At 37.7% G+C, this 17,690-nt stretch overlaps 1 protein-coding gene across 4 annotated transcripts in view; it reads right to left on the bottom strand.

The window, feature by feature from the left end:
• BBOF1 (basal body orientation factor 1) overlaps window positions 1–17,690 on the bottom strand; it is a 63,249-nt gene that overhangs the window by 44,003 nt on the left and 1,556 nt on the right. For 2 of the 4 annotated variants that reach the window (XM_044773974.2, XM_014835706.3), the window contains exons 2-4: window positions 15,110–15,338; window positions 3,897–3,962; window positions 2,477–2,620 (exon numbers count right to left, since the gene is read on the bottom strand). In XM_044773974.2, coding sequence (XP_044629909.2) covers window positions 2,477–2,620; window positions 3,897–3,962; window positions 15,110–15,338 — 439 coding nt within the window. The remainder of the gene's footprint in view (window positions 1–2,476; window positions 2,621–3,896; window positions 3,963–15,109; window positions 15,339–17,690) is intronic. The other 2 variants (XM_044773976.2, XM_070514022.1) reach the window with 1 other exon arrangement.

The following is a 17,690-nucleotide window of genomic DNA, read 5'->3' as shown; positions in this document are numbered from 1 at the left end:
ATTATTGTGTTAAGCTATTAGATTTGGGGGTAATTTGTTCTGCAGTAGTAGGTAATTAATGCAAGTGAAGAAGAGAAGAAGCCAGACTAAAGGTGTTAGACAGGGATTCAGGACACTAGGATTCTGCTGCCAGCTCTACATTTACCATGGAAGTCACTTAACATCTTTGTGCCTCAGTTTTCCTCATCTGTAGAATGGCTTAAATAGGCCCTAAAGTTTCTTCCAGGGCCAAGATTCTGTGAATTCTATGAAAGGTTTTAGTTTTATATAGTTGCCTTATATCACTCATTTACCAAATTTTATTGTTAAGTACTAGTCTAGGAACTAGTGAGCAGTGACAAGTACACACACAAGCAGATGACTTGGCTCCTTTTATTATCCTTAGTTTATGAAGATTAAAGAAGAAAACAAACATAAAATAACTAGAGAAGACAGTTATAGAACTACTATTTTTAAGGACATTAAAGGGCTTGAAACTCAGAAGAGGAGAGAGTTCCCCAGAAAATACTGCAAAGGAATTTGTATAATAGTGAGCTAGGGAAATTAAGAACAATTTTAAAGCAACAGTTACAAAGCAACAAGTAATCAAGTTCATGAACAAAGTTAGCTTCACGGGAAGGTTTTGGGATAACTATGAAATTATGATAGGAAGAGTTAAACCAAATTCCTTCCAAGCTAAGAAAGTGTCTTCCCACTCTCCACCTTGCCTGAAATGTGCCAACTCATTTATTTAAATGAGCTTCTAAGAGTCCTCTATTAATATTTTTAAAGGTATGTGATCATGACAATAAAAACATTAGAAACTACTATGCTACCACTCTTACTAGGGATTAGTAGGAGCCAACGTGCTAAGTATTTTACACACATTACGTTATTCAATCCACATCTCTGAGAGGAGGCAGGTGATATTATAGCCACATTTTACAAATGAGGAGTCTGAGAATCAGAGATGTTAACAGAGTATCCAAGGCCACACAGCTATCAGCTACAGAGCCAGGACATAAAGTTCATGATCTCAACCACCACATTATCTTATCTACCTTATTCGTTTCTCATATACTCCTTCAATCTGGAAGTTAGCTAAATGGTAAACAGAAACAGGATACAGGAAGTTTGGTTTCCCAGAAAAGCTTACTCCTGCTAGTTAGGGCTGTGGGTTGCCAGAAAAGTGCTTGAGGGAGACTGCACGCTTGGAGGACACACCATGATTGAGAATGAGAGGCACTAAACGGGATAGAGGAAGGGCCTTAAATAATATTAATTGTAATAAAAACAATTTTAGCAGGAGTAATAACAGCATCAGGATAAGCAACAGCAGGTGGTATTTATCACACAGTGCTAAACATTAAAAACATTTTATTTATTCTTCCCAATGTCCCTTTGAAGTTGGTACTATTATTCTCATCTCCATGTTCCAGACAAGGAAATTTAACAGGCTATCCAAGTAGTGAAGACAGTATTTATTGTCTGGCAGTCTGACTTCAGAGCACCAACTTTTAACGCTACACTACATGCTATATGGTTATTCTTGGTGGCAATACTACTTCTATTACTAGTCCTACTACAAATACAGTATTCATGTATATTCAGTGGTGTGTGAGAGCCAGCTCCTACCAGGAATTTTGCTAGTAGGTTGTTAAAGCATTGGTAGCTTGAAATTGGCCATAATAAAAGCATTTACACCAAGGAAATCAGCAAAGGATACAAATTAGGACTTTTTTTTGCAGAGAGCTACACACTGCTGTTAATATAATTCTCACTATGTGATATACACTATTTTAAGCACTTTACATATATGAATTCATTTAATCCTTACAACAACCCTATGAGACACTAAACATTACTATCCTCATTTTACATGAGGAAACCAAGGTATAGAGAGGTTAAGTAACTTGTTCAAATTCATAAAGCTGATTTCAGCGACCTGTGCTCAGCACTCATCTGTGCCCTTTATTGCATTATAATTAATACAATAAAACTATATTCTGAGCTAAGGGAATGGAAAGTAAGAGAGCACAGCAAGGTCAGAGAAACTTTCTGAAAGTACTCAGTCTTCCTCATCCCACCCACCCCTACCCAGAGAACCTTCCAAAATTTTCTATAATTATCATTCATCAGTCTAAACATATTTTCCTTTAAGATTCTGCTAATTTGCCCCTAACGTTTTCCAAAAACCGTACTTTGTTTCTTATTGGAGTCAGTCCAAAGGTTTTACTGCTGATAAATGTGGGGAGGGTGTGTTGACTAAAATTTGGTGAATTTACAAAGAAATAATGCTCAGAAAAAAAAAAGTCTAACCATCAAGACCTTTTGCATCCAGTCCTAAACTGATATGTCTTACCCTTTTTTCCTCAAAAAAGCTCTAAAATGTCAGAGTCCTTTACCATCTCCTGGGAATAAATGTTTATGAAGGCTTTTGCAGATGTATGTAGTTAATTGTAATCTCCTTTTTTTTTAGAAAAAGAAAAAAACTCACATCATCTAATTCTTTCTCCACTTGGATTTTTCTCTTCTGGAATTGTTTTACTGTTTTCAGCTCTGTCTGAATCATGCTAATTTCTCTGGCTTTTTGATGGAACTGTCCCTCCAGCTCACTTATTTGCACAGTGTACTTTTGTTCCTGTATGCAAAAAAACCCAGGTAAATGAGTTAGGAAAAAGAAAAGAAGTCCCACAGAGTTATGTTCCATTTGAAGCCTTAAGCCATTTGTCTATCTTCTTTGAAGAAATGTTCCCTTTTTATTTTTGCATAAAGTTCTAATTTTTGTTAAAAGATACCAAATGCCTTGAATAAGAAAAAAATTCTACAATGAGCTGATCTTGTATAGAAAATTTATTATTATTTATTGAAAAGAGGTATGAGAAGTCTAAACAAATCTTTAATCCGTAAGAAAGATAAATAACATCCTTGACCCTAAGTTGAAATTAGCAAGCTTAAGAGACAAAGGAAGGGTCAATATCTCTAATAAAGAAAGAAGGAAAGAGGTGCCAGCCTCGTGGGCTAGTGGTTAAGTCCAGTGTGCTCCTCTTTGGCAGCCTGGGTTTGTTTTCTGGGCATGGACCTACACCACTCACTGGTGCTCATGCTGAGGTGGTGACTCACATATGAAAAACAGAGGAAGATTGGCACAGATCATTAGCTCAGGGTGAATCTTCCTCAAGCAAAAAGAGGAGGATTGGCAACAGATGTTAGCTCAGGGTGAATCGTTCCCTGCTTAAAAAAAAAAAAAAAAAAAAAAAGGAACCGGGATTTTTAGTGAGGGAGAAAGAAGACATAGATAAAGTTAAGTAAAAACCTTGTATTCCTGCATCTGAATTGGAAGTATTAGTATGGGCTCATGATATATTTTATGGTATATTTCAATCTTTAAAAATATATGTATTTCCTAACTCTGTCCACTGAAAAGTCCTAGAAAGAATGACAAACTCAGGATCAGTAAGGACCACTAATACCAGATGATTATCTAAAATAACATATTTTTATGTTATTTTTGAGCTTCTATACAATCAAGTGAACGAGCTTTAAGGTTGCTGAGCTGCTCATAGGACCTATTCACCTATTCTCATTGTTTCTTTTTCTTTTTTTTTTAAGATTGGCACCTGAGCTAACATCTGTTGCCAATCTTTTTCTTTTTATCTTTCTCCCCGAAGCCCCCCAGTACCTAGTTGTATATTCTAGTTGTAGGTGCTTCTAGTTGTGGTATGTGGGACGCTGCCTCAGCATGGCTTGATGAGTGGTACTAGGTCTGCTCGCAGGATCTGAAGCAGTGAAACCCTGGGCCACCAAAGTCAACCACCCAGCCACGAGGCCGGCCCCTCTCATTGTGTCTTAAAACATGAGCTTGCCAGAAACCTGACCACCCAGTAAGTGGAGTATTAGTGCACATAGATACTCACCAATTTTTCCTTCTCCTCTTGGGCTTTTTCCTTCGTTTCGTTCAATTGCTGCTTCAGTTTTTCAATCTGTAGAAGACAGAAATACAGAGTCAGGAAGGTAAAGAAATTGCTCTCTCTCCTACCTTTATTAAGTAGCCTAATTTTCACATGATATTAAAACCACTGGGGTTGGAGAGGTGGAGTAAGGTGAGAAGAGGACAAGAGGGGAGATACTCCATACTCTTAACCCTTTTATTGCCAGGTTCCAAAACCTGGCTACCATCAGAATTACCTGGGTAACACAACATTAAATTTACCATCTTAACCATTTTTAAGGGTACAGTTCAGTAGTAAGTATATTCACATTGTTGTGCAACAGATCTATAACTTTCATCTTGCAAAACTGAAACTTTATATTCATAAAACACTAATTCCTTCTCCTACCTACTCCCAGTCCTTGGCAACCACTCTTCTACTTTCTGTTTCTATGATTTTAATTATTTTAGATGCTTTGTATGAGTAGAATCATATAGCATTTGTCCTTTTGTAACTGGCTTTTTTCACTTAGCAAAATATCCTTGAGATTCATCCATGTTGTAGCATGTGAGAGGATTTCCTTCTTTTTAAAGGCTACATAATATTCCTTTCACATATATACCACATTTTATTTACCCATTCACCCATCAATGGACATTTGGGTTGCTTCCACCTCTTGGCTATGTGAATAATATTTCAACAAACATAGGTGTTCAAATATCTCTTCAAGATCCTGCTTTAAATTCTATTGGAGAAGCCAGCCTTGTGACACAGTGGTTAAGTTTGGCACGCTCCACTTAGGCAGCCCAGGGTTGTGGGTTCACATCCTGGGCATAGATCTATACTTGTCAGCCATGCTGTGGTGGCAACCCACACATAAAGTGGAGGAAGATTGGCACAGATGTTAGCTCAGGGATAATATTCCTCAGCAAAAAAATAAAAATAAACAAACAAATTCTACTGGAAATATACCCCAAAGTGAGATTCCTGGATCATATGGTAATTCTATTTTTAATTTTTTGAAGAACCTCATACTGTTTTCCATAATGGCTACACCATTTTACATTTCCACCAACAATGCACAAGTGTTCCAATTTCTCTGCATCCTCTCCAACACTTGCTACTTCTGTTTTTCTGATAGTAGCCATCTTAATGGATGTGAAGTGATATCTCACTGTAGTTTTGATTTGCATTTCTCTTATCTGGGTAACTTTTTTAAAGAAAAGTTTAAAGGGCCAGCCAGTCGTGTAGTGGTTAAGTTCGTGTACTCCACTCTGGCAGTCCAGGGTTCACGGGTTTGGATCCTGGGTGTGGACCTACACACAGCTCATCAAGCCATGCTGTGGTGGCATCCCACATACAAAATAGAAAACTGGCACAGATGTTAGCTCAGTGACAATCTTCCTTAAGCAAAAAGAGGAATATTGGCAATAGATGTTAGCTCAGGGCCAATCTTCCTCACACACACAAAAAAAGTTTCAAGAAGAGTACAAAGAGTTCTCATATGAGCTTCACTCAATTTTGCCACATTTGCTTTCCCTCTCTCTATGTATAGTCATGCATTGTTTAATGACAGGGACATGTTCTGAAAAATGCATCTTTAGGTGATTTTGCCATTGTGCAAATATCTGAGTGTACTGAAAGGGAACAAAATTTGCCACCCCAAAACATGTCTCTTTAATATGAGGATTATTTTAGGCTATTTTAAAGAAACAGAAGACTCGGAAAGTTTTTCTTGTTACCTCCCCCTTAACTGCCTAAAAGAATTCAGTTAAAAAAAACCTGTCTCAGGAAGCGAGCTATCACTCTAGTATGTGAACTAACTGGTAGGCAGGGAGAAACCTAGAAAAGCATTTGTTAGGCTCTCCTCTGTATTCTTCTGTTTCTGTGTCGCCACTTATTTTCCAAACATTTGTTCCCTTTCACCTACCTGTGAATTGCCCTCCTTCCCTTTAAAGTCCCTGACTCTCCCCACCCCTAAGCTCTTTTGTCTTTAGCTGAGGATGGTATTTAAGGTGAGGGCTTTGGGCATTTTGGCGAGTTACTTGGTTTTCTTGGGTTTCTTCCACATATACATGTTATTAAACTTTTGTTTTTCTCCTGTTAATCTGTCTCATGTCAATTTAATTTTTAGACTAGCCAGAAGAACCTAGAAGGGTAGATGACAATTATTTCCCCCCTACAGTACTTACACAAACCTAGATGGTATAGCCTACTACATACCTACATACCTACTACACACATAGGCTATATGGTACTAATCTTATGGGACCACTCTGGTATACGCAGTCCATCATTGACTGAAATGTCATTAGGTGGTGCATGTATATGTGGAAAGATCTATCTAAATATATATATATATATATATATATATATATACACACACACACACATATATGATATAGATTTTTTTTACATTGTTTTTTCTAGAACAGTCTTTGTCTTTTATGATATCAACATTTTTGAAGAATACCAGCCACGGTTGGGTGTGTCTGCTGTTTCTGCATGAGTAGATTCAGGTTATGCATTTTTGGCAGGGATACACTGCCTAAGTGATGATGATCCCTTTCAGCGCAACACACCATGAGGTGATTGATTTTAATCAATTGGTTAAGATTGTGTCTCCCAGGTTTCTCCACTTAAAGTAACGATTTTTCCTTTTGTAATTACTAAGTAATTTGTGGGAAGGTATTTTGAAACTATGCAAATATCCTTCTGCTCATCAAACTTGCACCCACGAGTTTTAGCATCCACTCATGATTCTTGACTGAATCAATTATCATGATGATGCCAAATGATGACTTTTCTAACTCTATCATTCCTTGGAAATTTAATAATTTACTGCATTCCACTGTAAAGAAAAGCTTTCCCTTCTCCCTTATTAACGTATGTATTTATTTGTTAGCAGTGTGCACTCATGGACTTATTTTATTTAATGGGTTAAAATCTATTGCTGTTATTATTTATTGTGATTGTCCCAGATTTTGGCAGTGGGAGCCCTTTCAAGCTAGCCGCTCTCTCCTTTTAACTTTTTTACTTACTTTCTGGCACAGTAAGATATTCCAGGCTCATCTTTTACTTTCCCTGCCCCAGTCTTGGAAGCAATCTCCAAGGATGCTGCTGTGTTTTAGTAGGAAACCTAAGTAGCTTTTTAAACTAAAAACTCCTTGATGTGGTTGTAGAATCAAAGAATACAAAGCAAAATATTGTTGCAAACATCATCTTAGACTAGTTTAAGGAAAACTTAAAATTTCTAAAAAATAAATTGAGACAGTCCTAAGTCATGTAGGACAGGTGTGAAATATAACGAGATTTACTTTGTGATTGATTGAACAAAGACTGAAAACAAAACAAAGATTGAACAAAAACACACTTAAGGAAAATCTCCTACTTTTGCTCATGATATAATAGTTTTCAAAACACATTTAATTGCTTATATTTCTATAATTAACATAAAATAAGACTAAATAGTTTAAAGTTTAAGAAAATAATACATTTCTAGGATAAAGCAGAATGAATAACAAAATAGGAGAGCTAGTTAACCAGGATATACTAAATCTACTTCTTCCTTTCAAAGTAGTTTCTTTGGTTTTAATGGGCATCCATGACTGTGAGAAATTATGCATTTGCTGCAGTCAGATGCAGGCCTTTGATATATGGAGGCAGATGAAAATCAGGAAATACAAGTGATACCAATAAAGGCAGACAATATCAATTACCTAATGCAGGCCACAAAGCTTCTGTCATGAATTTTGAAAATTATTTGTATGGCTGGCATAAAAACTTACTTTAGAATAATACTTTATAGAAGACAATTTTGATAATGCCTAATATTCAGAGTAATTTTAAAAATGGAAGTTGCCTACCAAAGAAGGTAAAAAAACAACATCAATGCACAAAAAACTACACTTTAATAAAATATATAAAATGTACACAAACAGGGGCTGGCCCCGTAGCCGAGCGGTTAAGTTCGCGCGCTCCGCTGCAGGCGGCCCAGTGTTTCGTTGGTTCGAATCCTGGGCGCAGACATGACACTGCTCATCAAACCACGCTGAGGCAGCGTCCCACATGCCACAACTAGAAGGACCCACAACAAAGAATATACAACTATGTACCGGGGGGCTTTGGGAAGAAAAAGGAAAAAATAAAAAAAATCTTTAAAAAAAAAAAAAATGTACACAAACATTCAGTTGTTTGATTTCTCTAACATGCTTTCAATATTATCTTGAACTTAGTTTTTTTATTCTCTTTTTTTTATTGAGTTATTGATAGGTTACAATCTTGTGAAATTTCAGTTGTACATTAATGTTTGTCACTCGTGTTGTAGGTGCACCACTTCACCCTTTGTGCCCACCCCCCACCCCACCTTTCCCCTGGTATCCACTAAACTGTTCTTAGTCCATAATTTTAAATTCCTCATATGAGTGGAGTCATACACAAATTATCCTTCTCTCGCTGGCTTATTTCACTTAACACAATTCTCTCAAGGTCCATCCATGTTATTGCAAACGGAATGATTTTGTTTCGTTTTGCAGCTGAGTAGTATTCCATTGTATATATGTACCACATCTTTATCCATTCGTCTGTTGCTGGACACTTAGGTTGCTTCCACGTCTTGGCTATTGTAAACAGTGCTGCAATAAACATTGGGGTGCATAGGACTTTTGGGATTGCTGACTTCAAGCTCGTTGGATAAATACCCAGTAGTGGGATGGCTGGATCGTATGGTAGTTCTATTTTTAATTTTTTGAGGAATCTCCATACTGTTTTCCATAGTGGCTGCACCAGTTTGCATTCCCACCAGCAGTGTATGAGGGTTCCTTTTCTCCACAACCTCTCCAACATTTGTTACTATTAGTTTTAGATATTTTTGTCCTAATGGGTGTAAGGTGATATCTTAGTGTAGTTTTGATTTGCATTTCCCTGATGATCAGCGATGATGAACATCTTTTCATGTACCTATTGGCCATCCGTATATCTTCTTTGGAGAAATGTCTGTTCATGTCTCCAGCCCATTTTTTGATTGGGTTGTTTGATGTTTTGTTGTTGAGTGGCAAGAGTTCTTTATATATTATGGATATTAAGCCTTTGTCAGCTATATGACTTGCAAATATTTTTTCCCAGTTAGTGGGTTGTTTTTTTGTTTCAATCCTGTTTTCATTTGCCTTAAAGAAGCTCTTTAATCTGATGAAGTCCCATTTGTTTATTCTTTCTATTGTTTCCCTTCTCTGAGAAGGCATGGTGTCTGAAAAGATCCTTTTAATACTGATGTCAAAGAGTGTACTGCCTACGTTTTCTTCCAGAAGCCTTATGGTTTCAGGTCTCACCTTTAGGTCTTTGATCCATTTTGAGTTTATTTTGGTGAATGGTGAAAAAGAATGGTCAATTTTCATTCTTTTACATGTGGCTTTCCAGTTTTCCCAGCACCATTTGTTGAAGACTTTCTTTTCTCCATTGTATGCCCTCAGCTCCTTTGTCAAAGATAAGCTGTCCATAGATGTATGGTTTTATTTCTGGGCTTTCAATTTTGTTCCATTGATCTGTGCACCTGTTTTTGTACCAGTACCATGCTGTTTTGATTACTGTAGCTTTGTGGTATGTTTTGAAGTCAGGGATTGTGATGCCTCCTGTTTTGTTCTTTTTTCTCAGGATTGCTTTAGCACTTCGGGGTCTTTTGTTGCCCCATATGAATTTTAGGATTCTTTGTTCTAATTCTGTAAAGAATGTCATTGGGATTCTGATTGGGATGGCGTTGAATTTGTAGATTGCTTTAGGTAGAACGAACATTTTAACTATGTTTATTCTTCCAATCCATGTACATGGAATGTCTTTCCATCTCCTTATGTCATCATCCAATTCTCTCAGAAAGGCCTTGTAATTTTCATTATATAGGTCCCTCACTTCCTTAGTTAAATTTACCCCAAGGTATTTTATTCTTTTTGTTGCGATTGTGAATGGTATTGTATTCTTGAGTTCTTTTTCTGTTGGTTCATTACTGGAGTATACAAATGCTACTGATTTATGCAAATTGATTTTATACCCTGCAACTTTGCTGTAGTTGTTGATTACTTCTAACAGTTTTCCAATGGATTCTTTGGGGTTTTCTATATATAAGATCATGTCATCTGCAAACAGTGAGAGTTTCACTTCTTCCCTCCCTATTTGGATTCCTTTTATTCCTTTTTCTTGCCTGATTGCTCTGGCCAGGACCTCCAGTACTATGTTAAATAAGAGTGGTGACAGAGGGCATCCTTGTCTCATTCCTGTTTTCAGGGGGATGGTGCTCAGTTTTTGCCCATTGAGTATGATGTTGGCTATGGGTTGGTCGTATATGGCCTTTATTATGCTGAGGTAGTTTCCTTCTATGCCCATTTTGTTCAGAGTTTTTATCATAAACGGCTGTTGGATCTTGTCAAATGCTTTCTCTGCATCTATTGAGATGATCATGTGGTTTTTATTCCTCAGTTTGTTGATGTGGTGTATCACGTTGATTGATTTGCAGATGTTGAACCATCCCTGTGTCCCTGGTATGAATCCCACCTGATCATGATGTATGATTCTTTTGATGAATTGCTGAATTCTGGTTGCCAAAATTTTGTTTAGAATTTTTGCATCTATGTTCATCAGTGATATTGGCCTGTAGTTCTCTTTTTTCGTGGTGTCCTTGTCAGGTTTTGGTATCAGCATGATGTTGGCCTCATAGAATGTGTTAGAAGTGTTCCATCTTCCCTAGTTTTTTGGAATAGCTTGAAAAGGATAAGTAATAAATCCTCTCTGAAAGTTTGGTAGAATTCCCCAGGAAAGCCATCTGGTCCTGGGGTTTTATTCTTTGGGATGCTTTTGATTGCTGTTTCAATCTCTTTCCTTGTGATTGGTCTGTTCAAATTGTCTGCCTCTTCTTGAGTGAGCTTTGGGAGATTGTAGGAGTCCAAGAATTTATCCATTTCCTCTAGGTTATCCATTCTGTTGGCATATAGTTTTTTGTAGTATTCTCTTATAATCTGTTGTATTTCTGCAGAGTCTGTTGTTATTTCTCCTCGCTCATTTCTGATTTTGTTCATTTGAGCTTTCTCCCTTTTTTTCTTTGTAAGTCTGGCTAGTGGTTTGTCAATTTTATTTATCTTCTCAAAAAACTAGCTCTTTGTCTCATTGATCCTTTCTACTGCCTTTTTCATTTCAATAGTATTTATTTCTGCTCTGATTTTTATTATTTCTCTCCTTCTGCTGACTTTGGGCTTCATTTGTTCTTTTTTCTCTAGTTCAGTTAGGTGTGCTTTAAGGTTGCTTATTTGGGATTTTTCTTGTTTGTTAAGATGTGCCTGTACTGCAATGAATTTTCCTCTTAATACAGCTTTTGCTGCATCCCATATGAGTTGGTATGGCATGCTATCATTTTCATTTGTTTCCAGGTATTTTTTTATTTCTTCTTTAATTTCTTCAATGAGCCATTGCTTGTTCCGTAGTGTGTTGTTTAGTCTCCACATCTTTGTGCCTTTCTCAGCTTTTTTCTTGTAATTAATTTCTAGCCTTATAGCACTATGATCTGAGAAGATGCTTGTTATTATTTCAATTTTTTTAAATTTGTAGAGGCTCGCCTTGTTTCCCAACATATGGTCTATCCTAGAGAATGTTCCATGTGCACTTGAGAAGAATGTGTATTCAGCTCTTTCAGGGTGAAGTGATCTATATATGTCTATTAAGTCCAATTGTTTTAGTTTTTCATTTAGCTCCACTGTTTCCTTGTTGATTTTCTGTCTGGATGATCTGTCCATTGATGTGAGTGGGGTGTTGAGGTCCCCTACTATTATTGTGTTGTTTTTAACATCTTCCTTTAGGTCTGTTAATAGTTGCTTTATGAATCTTGGTGCTCCTGTGTTGGGTGCATAGATATTTATAAGCGTTATTTCTTCTCGATGAAGTGTCCCTTTGATCATTATATATTTTCCCTCTGTGTCTCTCTTTACCTGTCTTATTTTGAAATCCACTTGGTCTGATATGAGAATTGCAACACCTGCCTTTTTTTCCTTGCTATTTGCTTGAAGTATTGTCCTCCAACCCTTCACCCTGAGTCTGTGTTTGTCCTTGGGGCTGAGGTGTGTTTCCTGGAGGCAACAAATTGTTGGATTATGTTCTTTAATCCATTTTGCCACTCTGTGTCTTTTTATTGGAGAGTTCAATCCGTTCACATTGAGAGTGATTATTGATGCATGTGGACTTAGTGCTGTTAATCTGTCGCTCATTATCTTGTTTTCCTGCATTTCTTTTCCTGTTTGATTTAGACTACCCATTTAATACTGCAATTTCTTATGCTGGGTTTCTTAGATTTTTCCTTATTTATGATTTGTGACTCTGTTTCGTACTTTATTTTTAGTGTCTACCTTGAAGTTTGTATTTAGAATCTCGTGTATAATATAGTCTATTCTCTGGTGGTCTCTTACTTACTTGACCAATACTGATTTAGACCCTTTGCTCTTCCCCTCCTAAATAATTATTTTCATTTTTTATTCCAACTCGTCTTATTCATTGGTAGTTAGAGTGCTAAGATCGTCCTTGTTTTGGTAGTTTCCTTACCTTTACTCTAATGCTATAATTGAATATTTGCTATCCTGTTCTGGTTCTATCCATCGGTCTCCCTAGTCTGTGGATTGTGTCCCCTTTCTCCCTTTTTTCTTTTTTCAGGTATGAGAGCCTTCTTGAGGATTTCTTCTAATGGAGGGCTTTTAGTTACAAATTCCCTTAACTTTTGTTTGTCTGGAAAAGATTTAATTTCTCCCTCATATCTGAAGAAAATTCTTGCAGGATAGAGTATTCTTGGCTGAAGATTTTTATCCTTTAAAGGTTTGAATATGTCACTCCATTCTCTCCTAGCTTGTAGGGTTTCTATAGAGAAATCCGCTAACAGTCTGATAGGGGCTCCTTTATAGGTTATTTCTCCTTTTTTTTCTTACTTCCCTGAGTATTCTTTCCTTATCTTTCCTTTTTGCCAACTTTACTACTATGTGCCGTGGGGTAGCTCTTTTTACATTGACAAATCTAGGAGATCTAAAACCCTCCTCTACACACATTTCTCCATCGATCCCTAGATTTGGGAAGTTCTCGTCAATGATTTCGTTAAGCACACTTTCTGCTCCATTTTCCTCTTCCATATTCTCGGGAATTCCTAAGATCCTTATGTTCTTACTCCTCATTGAATCCATTATCTCTTGGAGATTTTCCTCATTGTTTTTAATTCTTAGTTCTCTTTCCTCCTCTGTCTGGCGCCATTCAGCCTGTCTATCTTCGATTATGCTAATTTTCTCCTCTATGTTGTCTACACGGGCATTCAGGGAATCCATATTCTGTTTTATCTGGTCCATTGTGTTTTTCATCTCTAGTAATTCTGTTTGATTCTTCTTTATGATTTCAATCTCTTTTGTGAAGTAACTCCAGAACTCGGCTTGTTTCTCTATCTTTCTCTCTACCTCATTGAGTTTTTTGATTATAGCTGCTCTGAATTCATTATCACTTAGTTTACCTAATTCCAAGTCCTCAGGACTTAATTCTATGTTTTTATTGTTTTCCTTCTGGTCTGGGGCTTTTATAAATTGGTGGATGGTAGAGGAGCGGATTTTCTCATGGTGGTAGAATTCAGTTGCAGTTACAGCCTGTCGCCACTAGATGGGGGTCGAGAGCCGCGTGTTATGAGCTCTCCGCCTTGGGGCAAGATGGCTGCGCCCACTGGCTTTGTCCGGCGGGGGGTGGGGGGGACGGGCTGTTACTCACACGTGCCGGTCTTGGTTCAGATCGGTTCTGTTCTCTGGTCTCCCAAGGCCCTTGATTTATGGGGGTCCCCACGGACGGAAGCTTTCCCCCCGTCAGTGGGTCTCCACTGAATCAGCGGCAGGAGTCCTGGATGATACCCGGTCACGCAGCCCCTCTCCCGCTCCTTCCCGACCCGCGCCACAGCGATCGCAGACTCTAGGGGAGGGAGCGGTATTCTCTCCTACCATTCCAGCGCCTCTGAGGGTGTAAGCAAGGTTTATGATCTCCGCTTTCTTGGTATTGTAGGTCTCTAACCAGCTGGCATTATGCTTATTCTCTGAAATTCAGTTCTTCCAATCTTTTGTTGTATTTTGGAGGGGAGAGAATCCCGGGTCAGCTCACCCCGCCATTTTGCTCTGCCTCTAAGTCTTGAACTTAGTTTTGATTGCTGTTAACTTTTTCAAAGCATCAGTACACTCATGAGCCATTCATTCACGCATGCAAAAATATTTTAACAAGTGCCAGGCCCATATTAGGTGCTGGAGATATAGCACTTAACAACAATTTTTAAAAATCCCCAAAATTCTTTACTTTTGTGAGGTTTCCTTCTAATTAGGAGAAGAGACAATAAATATATAAGTAACATGGATACAGTATGACAGAAGGTAATAAATATTACAAAGAAAATAAAACGAGAGATGATTTTAATTTTAAAGAAGATAGTGAGGAAGGGTCTCACTGAAAAGGTAGCATTTGAAAAAAATTACGGAATGAATCATGAATTTGCATGTCATCCTTAGGTTGAAACCATGCTGTGCATCATTCTAGTATTAGTTCATATGTGTACTGAAGCAAACACATAAATAAATAATAAAAAATGGGAATGACAACACTGTAGCTACATGGGGTTATTAAAAGGAGAAAATGAGATAACAGAGGTAAAGCACCTAGCATAGTATCTGGCACAAAATAGAAGCTTCAAAACGTTAGTTCCCTTCCCTTTTTCTTTCAGATCTATAATGACAGCTTTACTCTCAACACTTAAACAAGATACAATAAGGTACAGTAAGATAAATTCAAGATTCAACTTGCTGGGTTCATAATCATGTAACCATGGATTATCAATGAATTGCTTTACAAATCACTAAAACTAAGTATTTATCAATATCAAAAATATATAGATCATATACCATGCTATTGTCCTTAAAATAAAATGGATCATAATGTTCCCTATGATCAGACAGCAAAACACTGGACAAGAACTGAAATATGAAAGAGCCAATTCTGACAGTAAAGCCATTCTAAAATTGCATCCTGCTTCAAGGAGAGTTAAGGTCAACTGAAATGTCTTAACTATGTGGTAAGATTCCAAGGAATTAAAATCCCCGAAATGTATAACCACACCAGTATAACACAGAGGTAGAAATTGTGGCTCAGGACGGTTTCTACCTACCTACCATATTATCTTTCTCTTGATCCTGCTTCTTCAGGTAGCTTAATACAGACATTGTGTCTTTCTCCATTTTGTACTGACGTTTCTTTAAGTCCTCATTACTTTTTGCCAATCTCTGGGAAGTATCACGGTACTCCATCCTAGAGAGTTCTGTGACTTCCAGCCTGGCCTCCCAAAGAGAGGCATTGGCCTTGGCTCTGTCCACCACAGATTCATCAGTTTTTACTGGCTTCCTGCATGGGAAGAGGACATTGACAGAATATAACTATTTCTCTGCAATATTAGTATTACACCTATTATTGTTTGTTTTGCTTGGTATTGCCTGGCACACATGAGCAAATATGGTTGGATGAATGAGTCGATAAGAAATAATTATTTACTTGATAAGGGAGTTAAGTAGGTGCCTCTTCCTAGAAGAGAGGAGCTTTGGAGCATAACTCTAAAGGACTGGAAAAACAAAGAAGAAAGGCATAGTAAGGCAAATTCATTTCATAAAGCTCTTACAACTTTTCATTTACTTCTATGATTCTCTCACATCTGAACTGTCTTTTCTATTCTTACTTACTCAGTTTTAGACCTTGGCTCTCCCCAGCGCAAATCTATTACCTTAGTTCCCCTTCTGCATGCTGATACATTCATAGTGCAAGTATAAGTCCATAGTTCTGTAATCTTCCACCCATCCCAACCACAGTTTTGTTTTTGTTTTAGGTTTTTTGGGGGTTTTTTTTGGCTAGGCCTTAGACAAAAGATAAGTCACTAGGGCAAGTATGTTAAACACTTTATCAATTGGTACCACAATGCACCAGGCTTCAAGGATGGCTGAGAAACCATAGTCATTTATACAGAGGCGGAGAGGAAATTTAAAAATAATAATAATAAAAGACAGCTTCTAAGATTAAAGTGATAGAGATTTTTCAAAATAAAGATTTATTGCATGAGCATTAACAGTATCCCTTATATATAGTAGGCACTGAGTATATAAATATTTAGATAACTAAGAAAACTTCACCTATATTTGAATTCTATGTATTTTTACACATATGTATGTGTGGACTTTTCTATACTGTCACCCTCCATCCTCTACCCCCAACTCCTGGTTCTCAATCCCTTTACCGTCCCACTGTCACCTTTTTTTCTCTTCAAATTAAAGCCAGTAGCATCCTCAACCCCCAAGCCTGTTAAAGCTGTTGACTTTCGTTTCCAGCATGACTTAGGCACTAGTGCTAGACTGCCTTGCTACAATCATCTAATTGCTCCCTGAAGGTATCAGGTCTAAACTGCTCAGAGTCTTTGATGCGAGAAATGAGACAGGGGGCTGGCCCTGCGATCGAGTGGTTAAGCTGGCACGCTTCACTTTGGCAGCCCAGCGTCTCAATGGTTTGGATCCTGGGGTGGACCTAGCACCGCTCATCAAGCCATGCTGAGGTGGCACACATAGCAGAGCCAGAAGGACCTACAACTAGAATATATAACTATGTACTGGAGGGTTTGGGGGAAAAGAAGGAAAAAAAAAGGAAATTGGAAACAGATGTTAGCCCAGGTGCCAATCTCTAAAAAAAAGAAAAAAAAAAGAACTCAGATAGTATTTCTTATAGGAGGACCACTAATACTGACTGCAAAAACAAAACAGGGTTTCCCAAATTAAGAATCGTGGAAAGTCCAAGGAATAAGATCTGTTACCCTCAATGTTCCTCATTGTTGACATGTGTACTGTAGATGTGGGTCAAAAATAGAAAAGACATGCTAGTGAGTTCCCGGAATGTGATAAGCCCTTGGCACTTGTAAAAAGTGCTAGACTATGTGGTTATTTGAAAAAAAAAAATGCACTATAGCAGAATACTTATATTAATTAATACATGAGAGAAAAAAGCTACAAATAAATATGTACATTGGACTACCGCTTTATAAAGAAAAAAAGAATATCTCAAAAATGATAGTAGTGGTTATCTTTGGATGATGGGATTACAGGTGATTTTTGTTTTCTCCTTTGCCTTTCCACGTTTCCCAAACTTTGTACCGAGCGCATATTACTCTCTTAAATAGTTACTTTATAAACTTTACCAGTTTGGAGGATTCCCTTGTGGTCCCATATATAGTATTGTTGGACACCATGTATAACTCCAACGTGTCTAGGAACCACTAGGGCCACCCAATAGGTCTAGCGGCAATCTAGCAACAACTCCAAGCCTGCAAAGTGCTTGAGCAACACTCACTTCAGTTCTCATCAGTTTCAGGAAACCTGAACAATTACCCAATTTGGTCAAATCCTTTAGGGTTTCCTTTGAACTAAAAGAAATCCCTGCAAAGGTTTAAGGAACTATTTCAATCACCCAGAGATTCTCTAGATGGATCATCTCAACCACATAGCAGACATCTCTCAGGCTAGGGGCAAAAGAGAATGAACCGAGAGCACAGTTCTTGTGGAAAAAAGAGAAGATCCAAGTTGAAGCATACACAAACAGACACCTTAACGTGTTTATTTAACAAATACTAAGTGTCTGCTATGATCCAGGCTCTCAGCTAGGTGCTGGAGATATGGTGAATAATGCTTAGTGCCTATTCTAGAGAGGCTTATAGTCTCGAGC

The sequence above is a fragment of the Equus asinus genome, chromosome 7 (assembly GCF_041296235.1).
Source record: "Equus asinus isolate D_3611 breed Donkey chromosome 7, EquAss-T2T_v2, whole genome shotgun sequence".
Classification (NCBI taxonomy): Eukaryota; Metazoa; Chordata; class Mammalia; order Perissodactyla; family Equidae; genus Equus; species Equus asinus.
The sequence above is the reverse complement of the archived record's forward strand: the minus strand, read 5'-3'. Positions and strand labels throughout refer to the sequence as shown.